General features: G+C 32.4%; 1 protein-coding gene across 4 annotated transcripts; it reads right to left on the bottom strand.

The window, feature by feature from the left end:
- Positions 1-10,507: 10,507 nt before the first annotated feature.
- On the bottom strand, positions 10,508-15,332 carry LOC122296343 (transcription factor PHYTOCHROME INTERACTING FACTOR-LIKE 13-like). Of its 4 annotated transcripts, none has more exons than XM_043105952.1 (6): positions 14,543-15,311; positions 14,228-14,326; positions 14,051-14,116; positions 13,905-13,964; positions 10,953-11,273; positions 10,508-10,857 (listed from the first exon to the last, which is right to left on the bottom strand). In XM_043105952.1, exons 1-6 carry the CDS (start codon positions 15,071-15,073, stop codon positions 10,777-10,779), a joined length of 1,158 nt encoding a protein of 385 aa, XP_042961886.1. In that variant the 5' UTR covers positions 15,074-15,311; the 3' UTR covers positions 10,508-10,776. The 4 variants fall into 4 exon arrangements, 3 of the variants coding, with proteins under 3 accessions (XP_042961886.1, XP_042961884.1, XP_042961883.1); XM_043105950.1 differs by having other exon boundaries at positions 13,899-13,964; positions 14,228-14,323; positions 14,543-15,308; XM_043105949.1 differs by having other exon boundaries at positions 13,899-13,964; positions 14,543-15,304.
- Positions 15,333-27,140: the final 11,808 nt, after the last annotated feature.

Raw genomic sequence — 27,140 nt, 5'->3', positions numbered from 1 at the left:
AAGATTGCGTGGGTGTTTGTCCATCCTTCCCACCATTAATGGGAATGGTTTTGTTTTTAAATGAATTTTGCTGGTGATGAAGGAAGCATTATGCGATAAACAATGTTATACATTTGGCTTATTGGAGCTTCGGTTTCATTTTTATTAATGTATGTTGGAAGAGAGTGTTTGACCATCTTCTGCTATTGTCTTTTTCTATGCTTTGTTCTCTACATGAAATGTTTGGTAACTAGATAAACACGCGTGACTAACTGACAAAAATACACATGATCATGAAATGCATAGAATCAAGAATAATAATGACACCCACCATAGTCCCATTCATCATTATTTTCCCATTATTTTATTTAAAATATTAAACGATGAAAAATTATTTATTATAAAAAATTTTATATTTTATATAGTTATTTTTATATATTTTTTATATATTTCACTGATGTGATTAATTACGTAATTTTTTTTATATAAAATAATTATTTTGGCCATCAGTAAAGTGTATAAAAAATATGTAAAAATGACTATATGCAACATAACTCATTTATTATATCTAAATTCTGATCAATCATTTGTTATCACATCATGAAATGCTGAGATAACAAAAAATAAATAAATGATAATTAAGACACTAGAGAAAAGAAACTTACTAAATTTTGAGGTGAAAATGGAACCCTTTTCTTTGGTGCATGAGAGGATCAACTTGAGAGGAAAACATCCATGATTCCGACCTTCTTTAATGAAAATGGAATATGACATGGAAATTTCCCAACTGGGGATAGATCATAGGATCAACTTTCACCATCTAATCTCAAAATTTCAAATTTCAAGTCACATTTTGATCACAGGCATACGCGGGACACGCGCAATCTTCACAGCGAACCACTACTGCCTTTTTCGTATTTTTTTAGCTTCATGCTCCTCTTATCGATGACCTAAGTTAAATGGTAGTGCTTCGTTATGAATTTTTTCAATCACTTTGACTGTTAATGTATTTTCATTTTTTTTATTATTTTTTATTTAATAATCAAGAAAGTAAATATTAGTGTATTAATGTATTTTTGTATTTTCTAAAAAATATTTAAATATGTTTTAAAAATGTGAAAAAAAAATTAAAAAGTAACATTTAGTGGGACATGATCGTCATCATTGGGTAGCAGACTAGCATTACTCGTAATCATTATGTTAAAATCATTCGAGAGTGATGAACTTTTTGGCTCCATACCAAGAAATATGAGACCTACTTTTATTGGTTATTTTCCATTTTTTATTTTTTATTTATTATATGTATTAACTTATTTAGGGTATTTTGTGGAGTTCCCATTCTCTATTATTCTAATATCAACCTTTATGCCTCGTTTAGATGTTGAGAAGAGCTGAGACGAGAAATTTATGATAATAATAAAATAATTTATAAATAGTAATGAAATGATTTAAGTTAAAGTGTTTTATGAAATTTTTGAAAAGAGCAGTGCTACTCTACTACCTGGGTAGCACCGCTCTATTTGACTGCTAGTACATTTTGACTTTTTTATTTTTTGATTATTTTTCTTTTCACATTTTTAAATATGTTTAAATAGTTTTAAAAAATAAAAAAAATACACCAATATACTAAAAACCACTTCCTTAATTATTAAGTAAAAAAAAAAAAATCTTTTGGTGAGCGGTCAAATGGAGCGATTATATTAGGGTGGCACGGTAGCTTTATTCTTTAAAAAATAAGAAAGAAAATATTGAATAAAAATATTATAAAGAATATAATTTTTTAATATAATATTTATTTTGGGATTAAAAAAAGTAATTAATTAATTTTTTTTTGTATTTTGTTGGAAGTTTAAAAAAATAGTAATTATTAGATAAAAAAATTAAAAATTTGAAATTAAAATTTATTTATATTTTAATAGTATTTAAATATTAAGACGAGATTAGACTATCTTAACATCCCGTTTTGGTAGAGCTAGAGCCTAGAGTTCAAGATTCTGCACCAGGTCTAGTTAAAATTTGCGAAAAGACAAGTTTTACCCAAATTTCAATTGGAATCTAATTATATTCTGTTGTGCAAAGAAAATGGAACATGACATGGAAAGATTTTCCAAGCTGCGGACAAGTTTTCCTACCGGCAAAAGCGAAGGTGTATTCTATGTTGTCTGTCTTAGAAACGAATGATTTGTGGGAAAGGGAGATGAGGATTAAACAAATATCAATTTAGAAACTCAGCAACCTAATTAACACTTGAATCAGCAACTAAAATGTCAACCAAATCACTAGATGAGGTATCAAATTTGAGAAAATCAGCTAGGAGATGGCATTTTTCTTCTTATTAATTGGAAAAATTCACTTGTTATTCTGCGACGGGTGGATTTTTTCTAACAATCTATTTGATGCAACTACAAATATATATATATATATATATATATAAATATATATTTGTGATGGATTATTTGCATCGAAAATGATTATTTATGATTAAAACAGACTCATTTTAATAAAATAATAATAATTTTAAAAAAAATAACTGATCACAAATAAATAATTTTCTTATAATGATGTTCGGCCTTTCGCCCGCCCTTAATGTTGATTTGTAACTTCAATCCATATTTCTAGTAATAAAGTTTTAACCACCCAAACAGAAGTATCAAATTCAAGTAAAAGGAATTCATGAAAGAGATCATTGACACAAACCAAAGAATCATAGTGCTGTTCACGAGCCATATGGGAAATACCATGATTTGTCTCAATCAGCCGAGGAGACGACAAAAGAAAGAAAAGGAAAGTTTTGATTATTCATAGACTGTCACATATTTTTCAAGCTTGTCAATATATTTGTCAACGTTTGAGGAACCTCATTGATTGAGGTTAGGTTTGGTAGCAAATCGAAAGCACCGAATGAGTTGATGAAATCATAAATACGACAATTAATTAAACTTGATAATAGATGCTAGCGGGGGCCACATCATGGTCCATCGTTTCAGCAATTTTTCATTGATTCACAAGAGATTATTATTTTTGGACCAGTACTACTACTCAAGTCTCGTCATTTTATCCCTCGAGATTCAAAATTACGGTAACTAATTTAAATTAGTTCTTTGTGTGTTTTTTATTTTTAAATGTTAAAGAAAAAAATAAAAAATATACAAATATACAGGTGGTAATATTTTTAAATATTTAAAAAAATCAAATACACTAGTAATAACTCTAAGCAGACAAGTGAGTGTAAATCGTGAGAAGTCCTTGATCATTTGATAGATAGGGAAGGAAGAGCCGACGGCGTGTGCTCGCAGAATAAACGGGACAGTGAGCCACGCTGCATTAATTGCACCACTCCAGAGGTCACACCGCATTAAAAGAATCTAACTAAAGAAACTACTGAGGGGACACATTCACCTGACATGAGGTGTGGGTAGCTGACCCTAAAAATCGGGTATAAAAGATAATCCCTAAGTATTAAGAACTCTCTCTGAACTCTCTATTCACTTATATAAAACTATAAAATGATACTGACTTTAGTATTGGAGACTCCCTGACCACAATCACGACCACTGTCTCACGGTATTTTCTTTGTATTCGTAGGCCCAATACCAAAAATCCAAGTTACTAAAAGTCTGATCTAAAGGTGTGCAAAATACAACGTTTTTTTTTTTTTTTCCCCTAAGCAAGCGATATTATATATATGAAACTATGTGGTTACAAGATACAAGATTTCAAAGGGGTGAGAGTTCCCAACAGTCATCCCAAAACAAACAAAAACAACATCAAAGAAAATAAAAAAGCGGGATTCAGAGCCAAAAACTTAACTCTCATCCAATCCCACTAAGGGGATGCTGCTTAAAGTAGTTCTAAAATAGTCTGATGAACAGACTATTAAATTATGATTTAAAGTCGCAGTTGAGAAATATGTGCGGCTTTTTGTTGATCCGATCTAGCTAAAAGGGATTCTCATAACCATTTTATCTTGATCCTTGGTTAGGGAAAATGAAAACATAGGGATGTAGCAGTCGGAAGATGTGTCGATACACCGACGAAAGACTGCCACCTGTAGTAGTGGTGCTTGAGGTATATGCGCTACCCTATGCAGAGAAAATGTAGCCAGTTCAGAGAAAATTGAGGTTGCTGTCCCAAACAGAGCCGCGCGTGGTAGTAGGGGACTCACCCAGTCACAGCCACGCCTGAGTTTCATGTGCACAGACAACTGCACGTAAGCAGTATGCACTACTCTAATTGGCAGTTTTCTCCTGCCTTTTGTGAGCAACAGATCAGAACACCATAGTGGTACGAGCAAATGCTTGAAAAAAAAAAGATTGTATAAACACAAAAAAAAAAAAAAAAAAACACTGGAATGGCGGAGGGAGGGAGGAGCCAAAACTCCACCCCCTTGGGCAGAGCAGCTATGGCTGGCTGACTGGGCACTTGGCGAAGAACTACACTAGAGAGAAAAGAGAGAACTATTGAAGTTACAACATAATGAGAGCGCAAAATACGAACGTTAACGTGACTAATTAGCAATATTCTTAAAATTTATATATTCTGTAATTGCGTTGTAAAAATAAACCACAATAAAGTATCAAATAATCAAAATAAAGAAATGCTAAATGGCCCATCATTTTGCCTCCTCATTTTTAGGGTTGTTCAACCGGGCCGGATTTTATCCGGCCCGGCCCGGAGTCCGGTTATACCGGATTCCAGTTCCGGTTTTTGGCCCCGGATTTGATCCGGGCCGAAACCCGCATTTTTAAAACCGGCCCAATCCGGGCCGGTTATGGGTATTACATCCGGGTACCGGATTTAAACCCCGGTACCCGGTTTTTATATAAAAACAAATCGTCTCTCATTTCTCCTCTCTACTCCTCTCTCTCTCTCTCTCTCTCTCTCTCTCTCTCTCTCTCTCTCTCTCTCTCTCTCTCTCTCTCTCTCTCTCTCTCTCTCTCTCTCTCTCTCTCTCTCTCTCTCTCTCTCTCTCTCTCGTCCGAGCCCAACGTAACCCTAGCCTTCGCTGCCGTCTATCTCTCTCGCGGCCGCCGCCGCCGGACTTTAGATCGGTAGTCTCTCCTCTCTCCCTCTCTCTCTCTCTCTTTCTCTCGATCGATCGATCGACCGACCCAAAAAATTATGTAGATCTGCTATTTTTTGTTAAACATGGGGGGTTTTTTTTTTCTTGTTTTTTAGATCTGCTATTATGTTAGATCTGCATGTATCCTTTCTTTTTTCATGGGTTTTATAGGGTCAAATCTGTGCTAGCCATTTCTGTTCAAGTTTGATCTGCAGTAGTTTTTTTAGGGTTTTTTTTCCTTTGAGTACTTTGTTGATTTGGGTCTGTTTTGTTTTGATCATTGGAGTCTGCTATGCCTTTCATTTCTGTTTTTGTTTATCTGTTTGGTTGCTGGGAAAACGAGGGGAAAGAAAATTTGGATAAGGGTTTCTCACGAGCTATTCATGTTGTGTGATGTGCAGATTTTTTGTTTTGGTTTAACTTATCAAAAAAAAAAGATTTTTTGTTTTGGTTTGCATGTTGTCTTGATCTTGGGTTTTTTTTTTCTTCCCTTTAAATGATCCCATTTTTTTGTTTGGTTTTAGATGATCGAACATCTGATATTTTTTTTGTTTGGTTTTTGCAAAATGTTTGGCGGCTGTTTGGTTTTAAGGTTTGTATTTCTCAAGTTTCTGAATCTGTAGTTGCTTATATAATTTTATATTTCCATTTTGTAATGATTTTTGCTTATTCATCCGATCCGTAGTTGCTTATATAAAGTTTGAATGCTTTTTTTTTTTGGGATTGAAACATATCATCTCTTTGAATTGCTAGTTCAAAGAGAAAGTTGGTATTGATTGAATTCTATGTTCATTAGCATACACCATGTATTTGCTCTTTGTAGAGGACCACTTTTCGTATATGCATGTCTATAAGGCTCTGTATCTTAGTTGTAGACTCATTTGAGGTGACGATCCCTTTGTATGAATTTGATCTTTGTTGGTTGGAACGATTGAAGTCATGATTTGATGCAAAAGTGGGAGTGGTTTATTAAACAAAAGTTGTGAGTTTTCATGCTTTCTTGGATACAAGCAAAATATTCTATATGAATTAATGTCTGATCTAATATTTTGTACTAAAGTACTACAGTTTCAAAGTTGGTCCGTTTCATCATTTTATATTTTCTGCATGTTCAAGTCTATTTAAAAGAGTTTTGCCTGGTGTTGGTCCCACATAAGTTGGAGTCCTGGGAAGGGACGACTGATATACAATCCTACCCTGCAGTATTTTATGCACAAGTGGCCTCTTTCAAGTTTGAACCACGCACAGACATTTGGCACAATCCTTCCATAATTTTCTAAGTCAAAGAAAGGGTTCTCTTTATCCACTTCTTATTGAAAGTTTAACGATTTGTTCAATAGAATGGTATATATGTATGTACGTTGGGTGCAGGCTTTGGTACTACCATATTCTCCAATATCATGTATGTGCCTCACCCCTACCATTTATGGTAAGATATTAATTTCTACCTTTTTCTTTTGTTTCCTTGTTATTTCTTTAATGAAGGTATTGTCATGTAGTCCCAGATTCAACTAATGCCACAGAGTGGCAGCTTTCACCTTTATTTTTTGGTTAATTAATGTAGCTTTAAGTCATAAGATTATGTTTGATATCTTTACTTAAAATATCAGCAGGCCAATTAATAACTTTTAATAATTTATATGATATTTGATTTTGTTTCAACATGTACATACATGCAGATAATCACAAACCTTTCTGTTGAATACATTTTGCAGATAACCAACAATGGCTGTTCTGAGACAGGAAATTCATCAGAAACTAAATTCAATTGTGAAGGAATGCATTGATTGCATGAAGCAAACATATTATGTATTGGTGGCTCTATGTAATCCACTTTTGATATGTAATTTCATATTTTGTAATTTGTGTTTTGTAATGTATAAATACCAAATAATGAAATATGTATTGATTGTATTATGTTTTTTTAGATGCATTTAGTTAAAAAGTCAATTAGTTTTATATATGAAAGAATATGTTTTACAACATTTTTTCTTGAAAGAAACTAAATAATATATAGGCTCTTAGATTTAAAAGAAAAATGCTTCTTGAAAGAAACTATAATAATATGGGATTTTTTAATTTTAAAAAAAAAAAAAACATACGGGTATAGTCCGGAACCCGGATTCCGGGTTTCAAAAAATCCGGATTCACCCGGGTTCCGGCCCAAGTTGCAACCCGCCTATACTGGGCCAGAAACCGGCCCAGATTTGAAATCTGGGTTCCGGGCCGGGTATACCCGGATACCCGGCCCGAAACCCGGAAGAACAGCCATTTTAATAACAAAAAAATGAGTCATTTTTTTTATTTTAACAAAAAAATAAATTTGCTTTGATCATTATAACAAAAAATCTTTTTTTTTTGATAAGTTAAACCAAAACATTTTCACCTCTCTTTCATTTTATTTTATTTTTAATGATTAAGAGAGTGACTACTAGTAAATTTGCATGTGTTTTTTAAATTTATAATATATTTCTTATTGACGAAGATAATGAGCAAATACTTTTAAGAATTAGATTATAACGAGATTATTGAAATAAACTAGGTAAAACTCGTGTTTATAGTTGCGGAAAGTGCTAGGCTTAATCTTCAATAAATCAATGCCAAATAAAAATAATTTTATAATTTAACGTATCATATCAAATTATATCAATTTATAGATTTAATTTTATGAGATTTTTTTATATTTAAAATATTTTTAATTATATTTTTTATGAGAAATATTTCTAATTATTAAAGCTTAGACAAAACATATTTAAATATTGTAATTAACTTAGAATTGAATCATTTTATAAGAAACGTCCGATACAAAATTAAGAGAATTAATGCTATATATCATTTCACATCACATACTTTATATATTAAAATATTATTTTTTAATTTTATTTTTATTTTATTTTATTCTTATTAAACTAATTAAATTATTCTATTTATCATCTACATATTATATATTTATTATAAAAAAATAAAAAAATAAAAATAAATATAATGTGTAAAATATAAAGATGATAAGAAGATTTTTTTTTTAAAATAAATAGTCCGACAGATTGTCCTTCCTGATTATTTTGTGGCATGTTGTGTTGTGCTGTGCCCATACCAGTAGTAGCACACAGGACACTGACAAACACCAACAGCAATAAATTGAAGCACGTGATCATTGTCATAATGCTCCAAACTTATTGATTGCCCTCGTTTCACAAAATTGAATACCATATTCTTACAAGTTCGGCTTCCTATTTTTCAGCTATTAAGGATATATAAGGACACCTACTGGGGGTCCGCTGCTTCGCCCCACCTCCTCATGGGTGGACCCCGTCTGCATTTTGTTCACAGGATTATACATTATATTGACCTCCTAAAGCCAATCTCAATATAGAAGTTTAAGGCTATTGCAATCTCATGAACAAATGTCACATTCTTGTAAATAAATTTAATAAATTTAAATTTAAAAATTATTAATATAATTTTTTATATTATCAATTTTTAAATTATTATTTTATATATATATATTAATTTGTGATTTAAATTATATAATAATTTGAGTTTAAAAATTATTTTTGAACTCATAAATAGTTTTTAAATCCAATAAGACATCAGTACTCATGAAGTGGATAAGGAGTAGGGTAGAAACAATGTTTGCCCCCACCCTTGCCTCCTAGGTGCGGCGGGGGGTACCCCCGCATATGTGGATTATACGGAAAGGGTGCTCCTTCCTTCGTATGATGGTAGTACCCTTAATACCTACAATTTATCATGCCAAAGTTTTTTAATTTTTAATTTTTAATTTTTTTACTTTTTTTAAAGAATTAAGTAGAGCATATAAATCCTACATTGTCCATGAATAAATAATATGAAATTTAAATATAGTCTCTCTTTCATAATTATAAAAAATATTTAAGATAAATAATTATGAGAATTTTAGTTAGTTTAAGTGTATATGCAGTACATATATATGATGTAATGTATATTATATAAACCCCTTAGTTTTAGGCCTTGTTTGGATTTAAAAATACTCTTAACTCATATCATCTTATTTCATCTCATCTAATCATTATAACTATTCTAAATTTTCAAAAAAAATATAATAAATAATTTAACTTTTTCAAATCTTAAAACAAAAATAATATTCTAATTGTTATGGGGTATTTTCGTCAGGGCCCAAAACCCATGATACTACCCTAGACCCATTACTTCGCCAGGTCCCCTGAGTTCCAAGAATATCAGCCCAAGCCCGGAAGGGTCCCCTTTGGTAACTCGGGGCGGGTCCTAGACCCAAGTGGGTTGGATGGGCTCCAAACTCATGCAAGCCAAAGATAATCATCAACATTGAGATGTGACGTTACAAAAGGACGCGAGAAATCATGATCGAGGAAAAGGAGGATAGACAACACCAAACAACTCTGCTAGAAACCTAGGCCATATTAAATGACTGACACCAAGAAAACTATGCTGCATTAAATGCAGCATAGTGGTGGAGACTTCAGGGGGAGGCGCCCCTCTGTCCTAGAACACAGGGCATGACCCACTTGACCTAAAAGACCAAATATAAAGGTTGCTTAAAACTGCAAGATAAGGAGGTTGAACCCAAGTCTGTTGTAAATTATACTTAATTGTCGTCTTTTTCTTTAAACCATTGGAGATTCCCCGAGCCACCGCAGGGCCACCTCTCTCGTCTCAAGATCAGACTCAAGTGAAGACTCGGTTCGACTAAGCAACCCTACTTAAAAGCGTACGAAATACGACGTTAATACTAACAATATTTTATTTAAATTTAATCTCATTTTATCTCAACTCACTATTCAAACCTCATCATTGACTTTTTTTTTTTGCTGCTAACTACAATGACCTCTATAATTAATTTTGTTTTTTCAGTTTGAAAATGGACGGGATACTTGGCTTTACAATATACTTCATAAAAAAAAATGGGCATTTTATGTTTTAAAAGTTTGTTTGTATTTTTTTTTTAAATAATACCCAATAAACAAATTGAACCTTACCCAACTTGAGTTTTATTTGAGTTTCAAGTTGAACTCGAATTTGGCTTCAATAAAATCATGCTGACCTTGAACAAGTACTACTTGCTCAACCTCAAGTTGATTACAATCGTAAATAAATAGATTTAATTATTTATATTATATTTTTAATATTCTCCCTTACATGTAAATCATACTCTCTTTTAATGAGTAAATTCAACAAGTGAAATATTTAATTAAATCAGAACCTTTATTCTGATATCATGTAAATCACCACTTGTCTCAAAAAATTTAACTGATATAAAGAAATAAATTTAATTATTTATATTATATTCGTAGCGATATCAATTTTGATAGTTTGAGATGTAAAGTATAGAACACCTTATGATTGGGAAAACCATATGTTGTCTTAAAAAGGATCTAGTAAGCACCATTCGAAATCCACTCGAAATACTAGCATAGAGAAATTTGAGATGAGAAAAGAAAGAGGAAAAGGAACAAAGATAACATAAATTAAGTAGTTCAGAATATATATCTGTAATGTACAAACCTCAAGCCAATATGTCTCTTTTATTCACCTCTATTCTATTACACGTATCCATTGTAAGCGTATACAGGAATTACATTGAGACAAATATGACAAAACCAAAGTAAATATAATATAGTGCAGACACCTAAGTATATTCCCATAATTAATTCAATTGGAGTTGTCTGAGATGGATGCAGCAATTTCTTACATCCTACCTCTTTGAGTACAGTTCATGGTTAAGACATGTTTGATGCAGAGATCTTTTCAATCTCAGTGTTATCTAATTCTAGCTGTAGTGTTCCATCATCATCAATTTCCTTCAAATTGCAAAATGATTAACATTAATACAAAAAACCAAAGGAATTAATCTGAAATCTCTGATAATGTAGGTAGCTCTTCATGCTAGAGTTACCTTGGAATATGTAAGATTTAGAGGTTCACAGCGTGCCTGGGATGATTCTTCAAAACGAAATGAGGCTTCTAAAATGGTGGCGTTTGTCCCTGAAGATGTAACATATGGTTGACTGGGGAGGGTGCATTGGTTGCCAAGATTGTAAACAGATTGCCTCGAGCTTTCTTCATTCCCAGGAAATGTTCCCATTCCACTGCTTGAATTCAGATATCCATTTCCTTCACCGAAGCTGCTCATTCCCGTTCGAGGCAACTGTGCAGGCTGCTGTACTCCCGGTAAGCACATCGGGTGCAGACTCAATCTGTTTCTCATCGATAGCATCTGTAAAACGAACCACAAGAGAGAGGTATATTGAATTGTTGTGAAAAACATAACAATCTCTATAGTACCCAAATATAACCCAACTTATGCGTTGGTCCCAGAGGGCAAAAACACAAGGTAATATACGCATAGTAGTCTCACAGAAATCACAGAGATTGTAAAAGTGAGCCATACAAATCTGAAAACATTGACCAAATAATCATCATTTTTCTTTCTCGTGTTTTCTTTTTCTTTTTCCTTTCTTTCCTTCATCAATCATGATCAGACAATAGAACTATAATAAGAAGTTTGTGCATCACTACTAAGAAGTACTTTGATTCAAGGTTGAGTATAAACAGGAGAAAGGAAGGTCAACAAGAGAACAAGATCCAGACAGACACTAAGAAAAAAAACAGAGAAAAAGGTGCCCACGGTTTAATGCAGGATATAGTTTTCATTAAGAGCTGAACAGTGAACAAAATTTTGAGTAATCAACTGCAAACAGGCCTTGCGGTTATTATTAATTTATGATAAAATTTTGAGATCACTAGCAATAATATATTTGAATTTTGCAAGGTAACTTTGTCAACCCACTGGATATAGTGCTTAGCTAGCTGGAACACATTGAAAAAACTTGAAAGAATCCTTTTTTTTTTTTACGGGTAAAGAACTTTCAAGAAAATTCTATGCAATTAGCACAGTAAAAGCACTATATATTGGATAAAAGAAGGAACAGGAAAATTGCACCATTTAACTACACAAAGAATTAGTATATGATGGTCCCAGTTGAAAAATGGTCCAGTTCCCCATCATTCACAGGAGGCACAATAATCAATTCATTTGGTAAATTCAAAGCTATGCTTCAACTGTTCTAAGAAAACCTGGCTCGTGCACAAACTTCAATAAATTGAAAATTTTGAAATATCCCAAAGCTAATCGATCACATAGTATGTAAAAGTAAAATGGAATACGATTTTGCGAAACACCAGACTAAGTATCACTTTTCAGTCATTTGCAGAAATAATAAAAGCTCAAAAAATCATCTCTTCCCTCTCTCCCATAGAAAAAATAAAATCTCCCTCCGCAAGTAGGGCCCTTCAGTTTGTGCCCTAGGAGGAAAGGAAGTTTCTTTTCCTCTCTTCTGTTCTTTTTGTTTCTCCTTCCCTTGTTTTTCTCTATGATTTGCAGGAACTTGGAAATCATATCTATCACCGTTCGGCAGCCACTGCCTTCCACATGCCACACCATTAGACTCTCCACCTCTCAATCTTCCATACACCACCCTCCATGCTTTGATTCCACCTACACACGGGTCCCATGAGCTGTGCCCTTCATGGTGGCCTCTATTTTCTTTAGATGAAGATCAGATTTCACACCTACTATCCATAAAAGTGGAATTGGCCTTCACCTTTCTTGGGAGCTGGCTTTTGCTCAACCCCTCTTATACATTTGAGAGACCTTCAGTGGTCATCATCAGACTCATGATGCTACACAAAGCACCGCAGCACAACATTTTACTTCTGCTGCCACCCCCTCCAACCGCTGCAACTCAACATTACATTGCTTTCTGCAGCTCCTCCAGACAACTTATTGCTGGGATTGCAATTGTAACTAACAATCAAGGAGGCCTTTCTCCTGGGCTTTGGCCCCAGGGATTATTGCACAAGACCGTTTTGGTTCATTTCCAGCTTTTCCCCCTTTCTGTAGAAGTCTGGAAACTGGTATGGGAATGTTGTTAGGGATTGTCACCCCTATACCTCAACGTTTTTGTTTCTAATAATATTACTATTATGATTATGGGGAAAAAAAACACACTTCATAAAATCTACATTGCTATAATGGTGACTCTTTGCTTTAATCAGTCATTATGCAAAATTATCATCTCATGCATAAATCACATCCACAGATCATATTTCTAGCCTGTTGAATAATTGGAAGGGGAAAGCAAGGGGTGCCTGAAAAATGTGCAAACATGATACAGATTGATTCCTAAATTGATCAATTTGTTTAGTACCTATAAATTTAATTTAAGAGTAACACAAACTAGAGTCTCTTGCATGAAACGTTGGTGAGACAACAATGGGGCTCCTCATGGTGTGTTTTGCATTTTCTTCAGCCCAAACAAGTTCACCAAATGAAACTTGTCCATCATTATGCCCTCTGTACGTCTTAATGACAGTGTACGATTGCCTCTCATAACTTTATAATTCTCTGGTGTCCTCACCATGACTTGTAAATTGAAGCGGCTTGTCCAACATTGGTTAGAATCTGTCGAAATTCCTTAACCACAACTGTTGTAGTGTCCCAATAGAAAACAATAAATGATGGGTGATTAAGATCAAGAGAAGGCCTTGTACAATGGTAATCTGATCCGAGGATGGTCCAATTTTGCCAAATCTCGAGCTTTGTAGAGCATAAAAAAATCCAGTCCTACGAGATGTCACGAAAATGATGGTAACTAGTTTGCATGTTCCACAGTTCCTAGCTGGAACTCTCATGCTTTTATCCTTGAGCAAAAAAATCTTCTACTTGCATCCCGAATGGTTGTACATGCAAACCAGTTGCTCTTCATAAATTAACCGACACAAACCAAAGCTACCAGTTGACATAAACCCAAAAGATCATTGACTGAAACAGAAAACTCACCTGTACCTGAAGCTGAAGTTGCTTCAAATAATCGATCGCTTCATCCAGCATTGAAGCCTTATCAGTCTATCAAAAAAATAGAAAAACAAAAGTACTGAAGCAACTATATGAAATGTCCAGCTCAAACTGTAAAAGAAGAAGAATTAGTATACCTTGTTAGAATTTGGAATTAGGTTCTGTAAGGCTTTCATTTTCTCATTAATCTTACCCCTCCTCCTCTGCCGACCAGTCAACGAAATTAACACAAACACAGAAATCATAGTTCCGTATGTAAGATTGTAAATTAACGCATTTCTACGCACAAAAGGATTGTAAGATTGAGAGCCAACCTTTTCTGATAAATTATGGACTTCAGCAACTCTGCTCCTCTTCGATGAAGAACGAAGTGGGACTGGCTTGGCATTTACTTCTGATCCGCCTGCAACCTTCTAAGTTGGACATCAAGAATCCACTCACTCTTAATTTCCCATAATTAGATAGAAAAATTAAAACTTTCAATACTTAAATGCACTCAGCTGGCTGAAGATTTAAATTTGAGCTCTTCGAAGCCAGAGCAAATAATCGATTTACCATTCAAGAATTCAATTTCTTTTCCTTTTTCAGATTTTCCCAAGAACCAAACAGAAGTCGGAAAATTAAAATACCTCGCTATCACAACTCAACTCGCCGAGATAATTCTCAAACGAAACTCTCCTTTCCTTCGCATTAGAATCCACAACGCCAGCAGAAGAAAACGTCTTTTCATCGCTCTCTTTCGCGTCGGCCGTGAAATAACCGCCGGGATCGGAGACATTGACGCCGTACGAAGATTCAACAGCGGCACCCGAGTTTCGGTCTCGGACTCGGCTCTCCGACTCCGACTCGTACCGTTTAGCCGATTGGATGAACCCCCGACAATTCTCCCCAGAGAAAAATCCTCCGGGTGGTTGTGGGAGTTGCGGTAAATGGTGTAAATGCCCGTACTTGGTCTTCGAAGTAGAGGACAAGCTGTGGTGCAAGAACTGGTCGAGAAAGGGAGACACAGACATTTCTTCGGACACGGGGGCGCCACCCGTGACCGAAGATGGGGCTGCTTCGTACATATCAGCCATGGAAAAGGAAGAAGAATAATCGGGGGCTACGTTGCTTGTCCGCATCTCCCTTGGGTGACAGAAAAACCGTCTCTGATCATACATACCCTTTTGGCTTTATTCTGAACTTTTTCTTCTTTCTTTCTTAGCTCCATTTAAGACTGTTTAAACTTCTCTAATGGAGGTTTTTGAATCTTGATTACTCTCCCGCCCTAATCACCATAACAAGAAAGATTGCATGTGGGTTTTTTTATTGGATTTTCTGTCAATCTTTTTCATTGAATGAACACGTGTAGTTCGTCAGCGCAAGGTGTAGAAGTCAAAGAGGTCGTACTCTTCACCGCCTCATCCAACCTAACCTCCACCATAGCCTGCGTGCAGAATTTATGGAGCTACAGAAAGTGCAAATCCCGAGGCTACTTTCGCTGTCGTGTTGCCAATATGCACTAGTGAGAGCATTAGAGCATTCAGACTTTATTAAAATTATCTTTAAAATTTAATAAAAAGTATAAATTTTTCATAAATCTAAAACCTTCCTATTTATAATCTTATATTGAATTAACTATTAAATTTATTAAAATAATAATATAATATTATTTTTTTAATAATAATACTTTTTTTTTTCATTTTTAACAATTAAATAACTATAGGTACATTAATAATTTAATTTTATACTTGAGGCTGACCATAAATTCAAAACTGAAATGAAACTAAGGTTGCTGGAAAAAAAATAAGAGAGGAAAAATAAAGTACAATAATTAGGAATTAAAATATAGTAAAATAATTGATTGATGAGTGTATAGTAACCCTTCAAATTTGAAGGAATCTATAGATTTACTGTAGCTCAAAACTCCCAATTTCTCATTTGATGAATCTAATGCAGTTTTGATTTATACATATTCATCATTTTATACATTTGGCTTGGCTTTTGATGAAGTCAATGCCAATGCTCTTAGCATTGGACTCATCAAATTTATTTTCAAAATTTGATAAAAAGTACATATTTTTCATAAATTCAAAGCCTTCATATCTATAATTCTATATTGGATTAACCATTAAATTAATCAAAATAATAATATAATATTATTTTCTTAATAATAATATTTTTAATTTTTTTTTTCATATTTTGTAATTATACTAACCATATAGACATTAATAATTTAATTTAGTACTTAAATAACAGATTCTTAACTAATTTAGAATAAAATAAAATAAAACTATTGCCTATTAAAATTTGAATAAAATATTAGTTTGAATGTGAAATAATAGACCTTTAAATTTAAAGAAAGAGTAATAATTATTATAGTTTAAAGTTTCTTAAATACCTCTTTGATAAATTTAATGTAAATTTATTTTAAATAAATTTATCAAAATTTAAAGATATATTAATTTTGATGAAACAAACGCTATTGCTCTAAGCTCGATCCACAAGACCCGTCGGCCATGTACGCGGTTGAAATTTTCGAATTTCGAGCAATTTTCCTCTTTCTAAAAATGAATTTTACGAAATTGAGAACATAGAATTGCTTAACTCTGTTTACAAATTTTCTTCTGTAACGATATATACATCTGCACGTGTGAATTCCATTAATGTTGTATAATTGTTTTTTAGGAGAGTTGGATTATCGTTAAAAAAAATTATTATATTTTACATAAATTTTATATTTATTCAATTTATTTAAAAAATATTATTTTACACTTATATACACCATAATTATAAATATCATTTATCTTTTTCTTCTTTTAACATTTTCATTAGCTTCACCAAAATTTAACGATGGTTAAAATTTAGTTAATATGTACTAAGAAAATCTAAATTGGATTGGACGATACTAAAAATATTTAGATGTTAGCTACTTTAAAATCATGTTTGAGATTGCGATGAAAAATATAATTTATAATTTTTAAGCTTATAGCTTGTAATTTAAATAACAAAATCTACTATTAAAAAGTCATTTACTGTTTGGTAATCATGTTTTTAAAGTATTTTTAAAGTTAGTTATATTAATTTTTTTAAAATATATATTTATTTGCAAGAGTTTTTCAATAAAAGCTTCAATTTAGTGCTTTTTAAAAAATTAGATTTTCAACTTTTTTAGATGATGAAAGCACTTTTTATAAATTTATCAAACATATTTTTTTTTCTTTAAAAGAGATTTTAAACAATTAAAAGTACTTTTTAAGTTTTCAAACTCAATCCCAAATAGGTTCTAATTCACCAAATATAAAATACTACAGTAATTTCAACAAATATTAAAATAATATTTTCTCACTTTAACAAATATAATTATTATCAACATTTAATTAGTAAAACTACAAAATGTGATAAAAATAAATTAAAAAAATTATTAAATTAATAATATTTTATCATTATATAAAAAATAAATGGATAATACAATATGGGAATTACATTTAAATGAAATAGGTAAATGCACACTTACGTGATATTGGCTAAAATTTGAACTCGAGAAAAAGTACCGATAGTTTGGACTCATAAGTGCTAATTGCACTTCTTCTTTTTTAATTTCAACCAATTTTTCTTATATATCTTAAATGCTTTTTAAAAATAAAACACAAATTCACTAATAATCAATTTCTTAATTATTAAATAAAAAAATTAAAAAAAATCGATCCATTTTGTTGGTAGGGATACTTGGTTCAACTATCATTTTCCTATCTGATATTAGCATATTACAAATAATAATAATAATAATAATAATAATAATAATAATAATAATTTGAATGCATTCAATGATATTGTTATGTTTCTATAAAATAAAAATAAAAAATTGAATGCACCAAACATTAAGAACATCCCAAATAAGTTTTGACAAAAGAACTGCTGTAAGCATAAAGGAATGTCTGTAAAGTAAATTCACAAATTCACAAATTAACGTGTTTAAATGAGGTACGTCAAATTGTAAAAAAATTCTTTTATTATAAAGTAAATATAAAATATCACATTATGTTACATCAGTTTTTGAATCTATTTTTGTGATATCTTTTTATGGTTGTAGCAGTACTCAATTAACAATGCTGGAAAGACATGCAAAATTTAATACATAAACGAAGTTTTGTTACAAGTCCTTGTATCCATGCATCACTTGTTTTGAGATTTATTATAATTATACACTGACGTACGTGGAAGTTTCTACATTAATGATATGTTGTGTAGGTCAATAAATAATCTTACAAATAGAATTTTCTTACATGAGCTGGAGTAGTAATTAGACAGATCAGTAAAAGGGTACGTAAATACATTAATCTCATATATATATATATATATATATGTTATATCCACAGAAGAGTTTTAGATGGATGCACTTGAGTGCTTAGGGAACCAAGTTTTGGGCTTTGACTGGTATAACATTAATGGTAATTCAAAGCAAGAATAGATCAATTTGATAAGGTTTGCCTCCTCCCGTGACTATTGTTGAACCCAAGATTTCAAGTTTTGTGTAATTATATATTTACACATGGATTTTGATGATAACAAATGAATTCAAAGAATAAAGAAGTCTCAAGCTCAAGTTGTCTACACAATGGAGTCAAGCACATCAAGGAAACAAGCATGAGCAAGAAGGGAACAAGTTCACATTAAAATTATAGAGTAATGTTGTAAATCTCTTCAAAATTCGAAATTAGGATTAATGGTCAAAATTAATATTTTATCATAAAGCATTAAAATACATTTTCCACATGTGCATGAATATTTTTGAAAATTAAATTTGAAAATTTTGAAAGATGATTGATTGTCATCTTTTGCATGTGCATGCCTTGATTAAAGGGTTGAACTTTGAAAATATTAAAGATGATTGATTGTCATCTTTTGCATGTGCATGCCTTGATTAAAGAGTTGAACTTTGAAAATATTAAAGATGATTGATTGTCATCTTTTGCATGTGCATGTTTTATTTGAATATTTTCAAAAGTGATTGATGCTTTTTTAGACTTATACAAAAAGTAAAAGATTAGGTTTGAATTTTTTGAAAATGAAAATATGCTCATTTTGTCATATGTCAAAAGTAAAAGATTAGGTTTGATTTTTTGAAAAAGTGAATGATGTTGTCTTTGACAATTGAAAAAGAAGAACATTTTATTTGAATTCTTTGAAAAAGTGAATGATGTTGTCTTTGACAATTGAAAAAGAAGAACCTTTTATTTGAATTTTTTGAAAAAGTGAATGATGTTGTCTTTGACATGTGAATCTTTTTAAATTTGAATATGAAGTCTCATATGCCTATAAATAGATCATTTGAGAGCTTCACATTCACAACACCAAGAGTATACAACATTCATTCAAAGCTTTCATTCTCTCTTCTCTAAACATTGAGCCTTAATCCTTGTTCATTTTGAGAGATATAGTTTGCGCTGTATTGTTCTTATTTCACTCGTTGAGGAGTGTTTTCTGATAACCTACCCACTATCAGCTTTTGTATCAGAAAAAGGGTGTGTATAACCCTTGTGTGTGTAGAAAGTATTCTACACGGGGAATAGTTGAATCACCACGTGTAAGGTAATTGCAAGTGTAGAGGGTGTTCTACACGGATCCTTTGTAGCGGTGTTGTTCAAAGGTGTAATAGGTTTCTATCTCCACCTGAAGGAGGTTGAATAGTGAATTTGGGAATCCTCAAGGGGTAGCTTGAGGCGAGGACGTAGGCAGTGGGGCCGAACCTCGTTAACATACTGAGTTTGCTTCTTTCTTACCCTTACTCTTTATATTTATTGTTATTTCATATTTTGTTTATATTTTATATTATATATTTGATTTATAATTGTTATTTTTTTTAATACAACTCAATTCACCCCCCCTCTTGTGTTAGTCATCTGGGCAACAATTGGTATCAGAGCTAAGAGCTCTATTATAAGATTAACTATCTTTTGAGTTAAGATCTTATGGCTAACATTGCAGCTTCATTTGGTGAAGGTCAATCTAGTAGTCGGCCTCCACTCTTTTGTGGAGATAATTACTCATTCTGGAAAGTTAGAATGAGAATATTTCTTCAAGCTCAAGGTAGAAAAATATGGAAATGTATTGTAAATGGACCTTATATTCCAACAAAAGTGGTTGGTGGAATAAAGGTCAAAAAGGAAGAAGAAGAGTTTGATCGTGAAGACGATAGACTTTATACTTTAAATTTAACTGCTATGAATTTATTATATAATGCTCTTAATGGAAATGAGTTTAATAGAATAATGAATTGCGCTACGGCAAAGGAAATTTGGGATAACTTGGAAGTAACTTATGAAGGAACTTCGCAAGTCAAAGAATCAAAAATTTATATTCTTACTCATGAATATGAAATGTTTAAGATGAATGATGATGAATCTATTTCTAGTATGCACACTCGTTTTACTAATATCATAAACAGCTTGACAGCTCTTGGCAAAGTTTATTCCAAGGTGGAGATAGTAAGAAAAATTCTCAACTCTTTACCAAAACGTTGGGAATCAAAAGTTACAGCTATTCTTGAAGCTAGAGACCTCAAGAAGCTTGAAGTCAATGAACTCATCGGGTCACTTATCACCCATGAGTACACATTGAAAAGAGGAGAAGAAGAAGGAAAGCCAAAGAAGAGCTTAGCACTTAAAGCTGTTCCTCATGAAAGTGAAAGTGATGAAGATGAGGAAAATGACGATAAAGATGAAGAAGTTGCGATGATAACAAGAAGAATTCAGAGGTTCTTGAAGAAAAATAGAACTCCTCCGAGGAAATCTTTCAAAAAGTTTTCCAAGAAAGATTCAGGTAAAAAAGACACTTTAATTTGTTATAAATGCAATAAACCTGGTCATATCAAGCCAGATTGTCCTCTGCTAAAGAAAGATCGAAACAAGGGCAAGAAAGCAATGAAAGCTACATGGGATGATGATTCAAGTAGCTCAGATAGTGAAGCAAGCAATGAAGAATCAGCAAATCTTTGTCTTATGGCTAAAGATGACATTGAGGTAACAAATCTTGATAATATTGAAAATCCTTCATATGAAGAATTGCAAAATGTTTTAGAAGAGATTTATGAGGAATTTGAAAAATTGGGTATCAAGTATACTGCTTTGAAAAAGAAAAATTCTTCTTTAACAAACGAAATTGAAATTTTAAGAAAAGAAAGTATCATTTTGAAAGATGAAAATCTTGAATTGAATAAGAAGAAAACCGATTTAGAAAATATTGTTGAAAACTTTACAAATGGAAAAAGAAATTTTGAAAAACTTCTTGGTAGTCAAAGATGTGTTTTTGACAAGGCAGGTTTGGGATATATGCCAAAACAAAAATACAAACCTTATAAAAATTTCTTTGATAATCATTCTACCTCAAAGACTAATATTCAAAATTCTTTTCATAAAAATAATTTTGTCAAAAAAGGATATTATTATAATCATTCAAGTTTTTCATATATGTCACATGCTATTTGTAATTTTTGTAATAGAAATGGTCATAATTATCATACTTGTCCTATTAGAAGAAATCATACAATGACTATTAGGGCCATATGGGTACCTAAAAATCTTGTTTCTTCTAATACTAATAAATAAAGGACCCAAAGAACTTGGGTACCAAGAAAAATCATTTTAAATGTTTTTATAGGTATGCATGAAGTCATCCACAAGCAAAAATAAGTGGTTTTTAGATAGTGGATGTTCAAGACACATGACGGGAGACAAGACTAAGTTCTTTGATCTTAAATCTAAAGAAGAAGGACACGTGACATTTGGAGACAACTCAAAAGGGAAGATCGTGGGAATAGGTAAAATTGGTAATGAATCTTCTCTCATAATTGAAGATGTTCTACTTGTTGAAGGTTTAAAACATAATCTTTTGAGCATAAGTCAATTATGTGATAAAGGATTTACAGTTACTTTTAAAATGGATAAATGCATTATTTTGAATGATCATGATTGTAATATTTGTTTTATTGCTTTTAGAAACAATAATGTTTATACAATTGATTTTGAAGAAATTACCTCACAAGATGCTATTTGCTTGTCAGCTCAAAATGAAACTAGTTGGTTATGGCATAGAAGATTAGGTCATGCCAATATGGAACTTATTTCCAAACTTTCAAAAAATGATCTTGTGAGAGGTTTACCAAAAACATATTTTCTTAAAGACAAAATTTGTGATGCATGTCAATTTGGTAAACAAACAAAAACTTCTTTTAAAACTAAGAAACATATTTCCACTACTAGACCATTGCAACTGATACACATGGATCTTTTTGGACCAAATAGAGTTGCAAGTCTAGGAGGAAAATATTATGCATTTGTTATTGTTGATGATTTCTCTAGATATACTTGGGTCATCTTTCTTGCTCATAAAGATGAGGCACATAATGCCTTTACCAAGTTATGCAAGAGAATTTAAAATGAAAAAGGCTATACTATTTCAAGTATCCGAAGTGATAGAGGAAAAGAGTTTGTTAATAAAAATATTGAAACATTTTGTGATGAAAACGGTTTTATTCATAATTTTTCTGCTCCTCGAACTCCTCAACAAAATGGGGTAGTAGAGAGGAAAAATAGATCTCTTCAAGAGATGGCAAGAACAATGCTCAATGAGAACAACTTGCCTAGTTATTTTTGGGCCGAAGCGGTAAGTACTGCATGTTATGTTATAAATAGAGTTATGTTAAGGTCTAAATTAGATAAAACCCCCTATGAGCTTTGGAATGAGAAAAAGCCCAACATTGGTTACTTTCATGTATTTGGATGCAAATGTTTTATTTTGAATGACAGAGATAATTTAGGCAAGTTTGATGCAAAATCTGATGAAGGTATTTTTCTCGGGTATTCTACTAATAGTAAAGCTTATAGAGTATTCAACAAAAAGACTTTAACTGTACAAGAATCTATGCATGTAGTATTTGATGAATCTAATTCTCCACTCTCCAAGAAATCTATTGATGAAGAAACAGAAGGTATAAATAACACAGAAAGTCTCAATCTCAACAAAGAGAAAGCAATAGAGGAAGTTCAACATGGAGCCATCAGGAAAGATCATCAAAATTTAATACAAGATGCAACCAAACAGTGGAAATTTGTGAAAGATCATCCAGTGGAACAAATTTTGGGAGAACCTTCACAAGGTGTAAGTACTCGATCATCTCTTAGAAATATTTGTAATCATACTGCTTTTCTATCTCAAATTGAACCCAAAAATATTGATGACGCACTTCTTGATGAATCTTGGATTCTAGCTATGCAAGAAGAGTTGAATCAATTTGAAAGAAATGATGTTTGGACACTTGTTCCTAGACCCAAAAATTATACTATTATTGGAACAAAATGGGTTTTTAGAAACAAGAAAGATGAGTCTGGAGTCATTACTAGAAATAAGGCTCGACTTGTAGCCCAAGGTTTTAATCAAGAAGAAGGAATCGATTATGATGAGACATATGCACCTGTCGCAAGATTAGAAGCTATTCGAATGCTACTTGCATATGCTTGTTATAAAGATTTCAAACTTTTTCAAATGGATGTTAAAAGTGTTTTCTTAAATGGTTTTATAAATGAAGAGGTATATGTTGAGCAACCTCCAGGTTTTGAAAATCATATTTCCCCAAATCATGTTTTCAAACTCACAAAAGCACTATATGGACTTAAACAAGCTCCTAGAGCTTGGTACGAGAGACTCAGTGGTTTCTTGATTGAAAAAGGTTTTTCAAGAGGAAAAATCGACACAACTCTTTTCATTAAATATGAAAATGATGATATTCTTTTGATTCAGATTTATGTTGATGATATAATATTCGGTGCTACTAATGAAAATATGTGTCAAGTTTTTGCTAAGACTATGCAGGAAGAATTTGAGATGAGCATGATGGGTGAACTTACATTCTTTCTCGGATTGCAAATTAAGCAAGCAAAAAGTGGGACATTCATCAATCAATCAAAATATATTAAGGAATTACTGAAGAAGTTTGGGATGGAAAATGCTAAGGAAATTGGAACACCAATGAGCCCATCAACTAAACTTGATAAAGATGAATCCGGTAAGCCAGTTGACTCGAAGATATATCGAGATATGATTGGTAGCTTATTATATTTAACAGCCAGTAGACCAGATATTATGTTTAGTGTGTGCTTATGTGCACGTTTTCAATCATCTCCAAAAGAATCACATTTAATTGCAGTTAAGCGCATTCTTAGATATCTTAGTGCTACAATTAACCTAGGGTTATGGTACCCTAAGCACACATCTTTCGATCTAATCAGCTACACAGATGCAGATTATGCTGGCTGTAAGATAGATCGAAAAAGCACTAGTGGAGCATGCCATTTCTTAGGTCATGCATTAGTTTCCTGGTTTAGTAAAAAACAAAATTCTGTTGCACTATCTACTGCTGAGGCAGAATATGTTGCTGCGGGTAGTTGTTGTGCTCAAGTTCTCTACATGAAGCAACAACTTGAAGATTTTAAACTCATGTATAATCACATTCCAATCAAATGTGATAATACAAGTGCTATAAATCTTTCAAAGAACCCAATACAACATTCTAGAACTAAGCATATTGAAATAAGGCATCATTTTCTTCGAGATCATGTGCAAAAAGGTGATATAATGTTAGAGTTCACAAACACACACGATCAGTTAGCAGATATTTTCACAAAACCTTTACCAGAAGATAGATTATGTATGATCAGAAGAGAAATAGGTATGATGCATGCTATGAATATCTCTTAAAAGATAGACCAGAGTCAATAAAAATAGAGATAGATTTTTTTTAATACTTTTACATAAATTTGAGATTCTTAGCCTCATGTTTGAGACGCTCATTCTCTTCATACAATATCATGTCATTCTTATTCATGGGAACCGGCAAGCGGAATGAAGAATCTAATAAAGATTTCAACTGTTTATTCTTCTGCCGAATGATTCCTTCCCTTGTGTGAGACTCTTGAACAATTTGTTGAAGTACAACAATTTGTTCTTTGAGCTTTTCAACTTCGTGATTTTTGGCTTGTAGCCGCTGAGAAAAAGCCACAATAGAGGAAGAGTAGCGAGTCCCAAGACTCACCAAGTCATAAATAGCATCAGAATCTGACTTATTAGTCAGATTATTATTTTCTTGCTGCAACATGGCACCAATGGTAGCTGCAGAAAGAACAGGAGGTTGAGATGCAGAATGCCTCATGGATGGATCTAGAGAAATGTTAGAAGAATGAGCCATTGAGAAAAGAATAGAAGGCTTAAAACGAGAATGCTGAAGGAATGCAGATGAGTTATAGAGATGAGATGAAAACTTGATGCGGATTAGATGAACTTCAGGATTGATTTTATAGAGATAGCATAAAGAATAAGACAAATTATTTTCTCTTCAAATCTTATTTAGTCAAAAGAAATACAAGATATGCTGGACACACATTGTCAAAAGTTTTCTTACTAAGCCAGCGAGATTAACAGTAGATTGTCCCTATTTTTCTAGTAAACGATGAACCTCTGCTGTTATCTGCCGATGTTGACCTTGTATCTGAACCCTTTCTCGTTCCAGCTCTTCTATTCGTGGTTGCAGATCATGAGCATACCAATCTGCAAATTTTTTCAACTCTTGGTTTTCTTGCTTTAGCCTTTTATTCTCACTATCCTTATTAGCAAGCTTCTGTCGTAACTCAGATATTTGCATGTTAAGATGATCAATCTCACTCACCCTCGCCATTAACCTTCGAGACATGATCGTAACAGAGGCAGCATATTGATTACTGAGCATTCTTGATTCTGCAATAATCTCAGAATCAGCCTTATTAGAAAAACGGTTCACTGCTCCTATCATGGTATTGACGGCCTTAGGAGAGAAGATTGATGATTGATGCGTCAAGGGTTCCTGATTCAAGTCTGGAACATTAGTGGAAGAGAATTGCTCAGCCATTCTATCGTTGTGGAAAAACAGAACTCAGGTCAAGAAGTGATTATTTTTTTGGCATCCGATAGATGAAAATGATCATTTTTTTATAGAAACTCGGAGCCTTCAATCCCGCTTGTCAACAACATCAGGCGATTGTTTAAATCTTCAGCCGTATTAAATTCATAGAGTTAGGCCTCGAGGCTTTGCAGCACTTGTCGGGTCACGGACGGCTCCATTTTTCAACTATCTACAGTGACTATTAAACGCATCGTTTTCTTCAGTCCATTTACTTGTTGCGGATCCTTTTTAATGATGCCAAAAGGGGGAGAAGTGTTAGACTAGAACATTAACACTGTTTAAATTGCTAAACTTGTTATATATGCTTGGAATTATATTTATACTTTTGCTTGAAAAACTAACGCACATTCTCAGGGGGAGCTTAAGTATTAATACAGGTTTCAGGTTCTATCAAGTATTTGTCATCATCAAAAAGGGGGAGATTGTTGAACCCAAGATTTCAAGTTTTGTGTAATTATATATTTACACATGGATTTTGATGATAACAAATGAATTCAAAGAATAAAGAAGTCTCAAGCTCAAGTTGTCTACACAATGGAGTCAAGCACATCAAGGAAACAAGCATGAGCAAGAAGGGAACAAGTTCACATTAAAATTATAGAGTAATGTTGTAAATCTCTTCAAAATTCGAAATTAGGATTAATGGTCAAAATTAATATTTTATCATAAAGCATTAAAATACATTTTCCACATGTGCATGAATATTTTTGAAAATTAAATTTGAAAATTTTGAAAGATGATTGATTGTCATCTTTTGCATGTGCATGCCTTGATTAAAGGGTTGAACTTTGAAAATATTAAAGATGATTGATTGTCATCTTTTGCATGTGCATGCCTTGATTAAAGAGTTGAACTTTGAAAATATTAAAGATGATTGATTGTCATCTTTTGCATGTGCATGTTTTATTTGAATATTTTCAAAAGTGATTGATGCTTTTTTAGACTTATACAAAAAGTAAAAGATTAGGTTTGAATTTTTTGAAAATGAAAATATGCTCATTTTGTCATATGTCAAAAGTAAAAGATTAGGTTTGATTTTTTGAAAAAGTGAATGATGTTGTCTTTGACAATTGAAAAAGAAGAACATTTTATTTGAATTCTTTGAAAAAGTGAATGATGTTGTCTTTGACAATTGAAAAAGAAGAACCTTTTATTTGAATTTTTTGAAAAAGTGAATGATGTTGTCTTTGACATGTGAATCTTTTTAAATTTGAATATGAAGTCTCATATGCCTATAAATAGATCATTTGAGAGCT

The sequence above is a fragment of the Carya illinoinensis genome, chromosome 15 (genome assembly GCF_018687715.1).
Source record: "Carya illinoinensis cultivar Pawnee chromosome 15, C.illinoinensisPawnee_v1, whole genome shotgun sequence".
Lineage (NCBI taxonomy): Eukaryota > Viridiplantae > Streptophyta > Magnoliopsida > Fagales > Juglandaceae > Carya > Carya illinoinensis.
The sequence above is the reverse complement of the archived record's forward strand: the minus strand, read 5'-3'. Positions and strand labels throughout refer to the sequence as shown.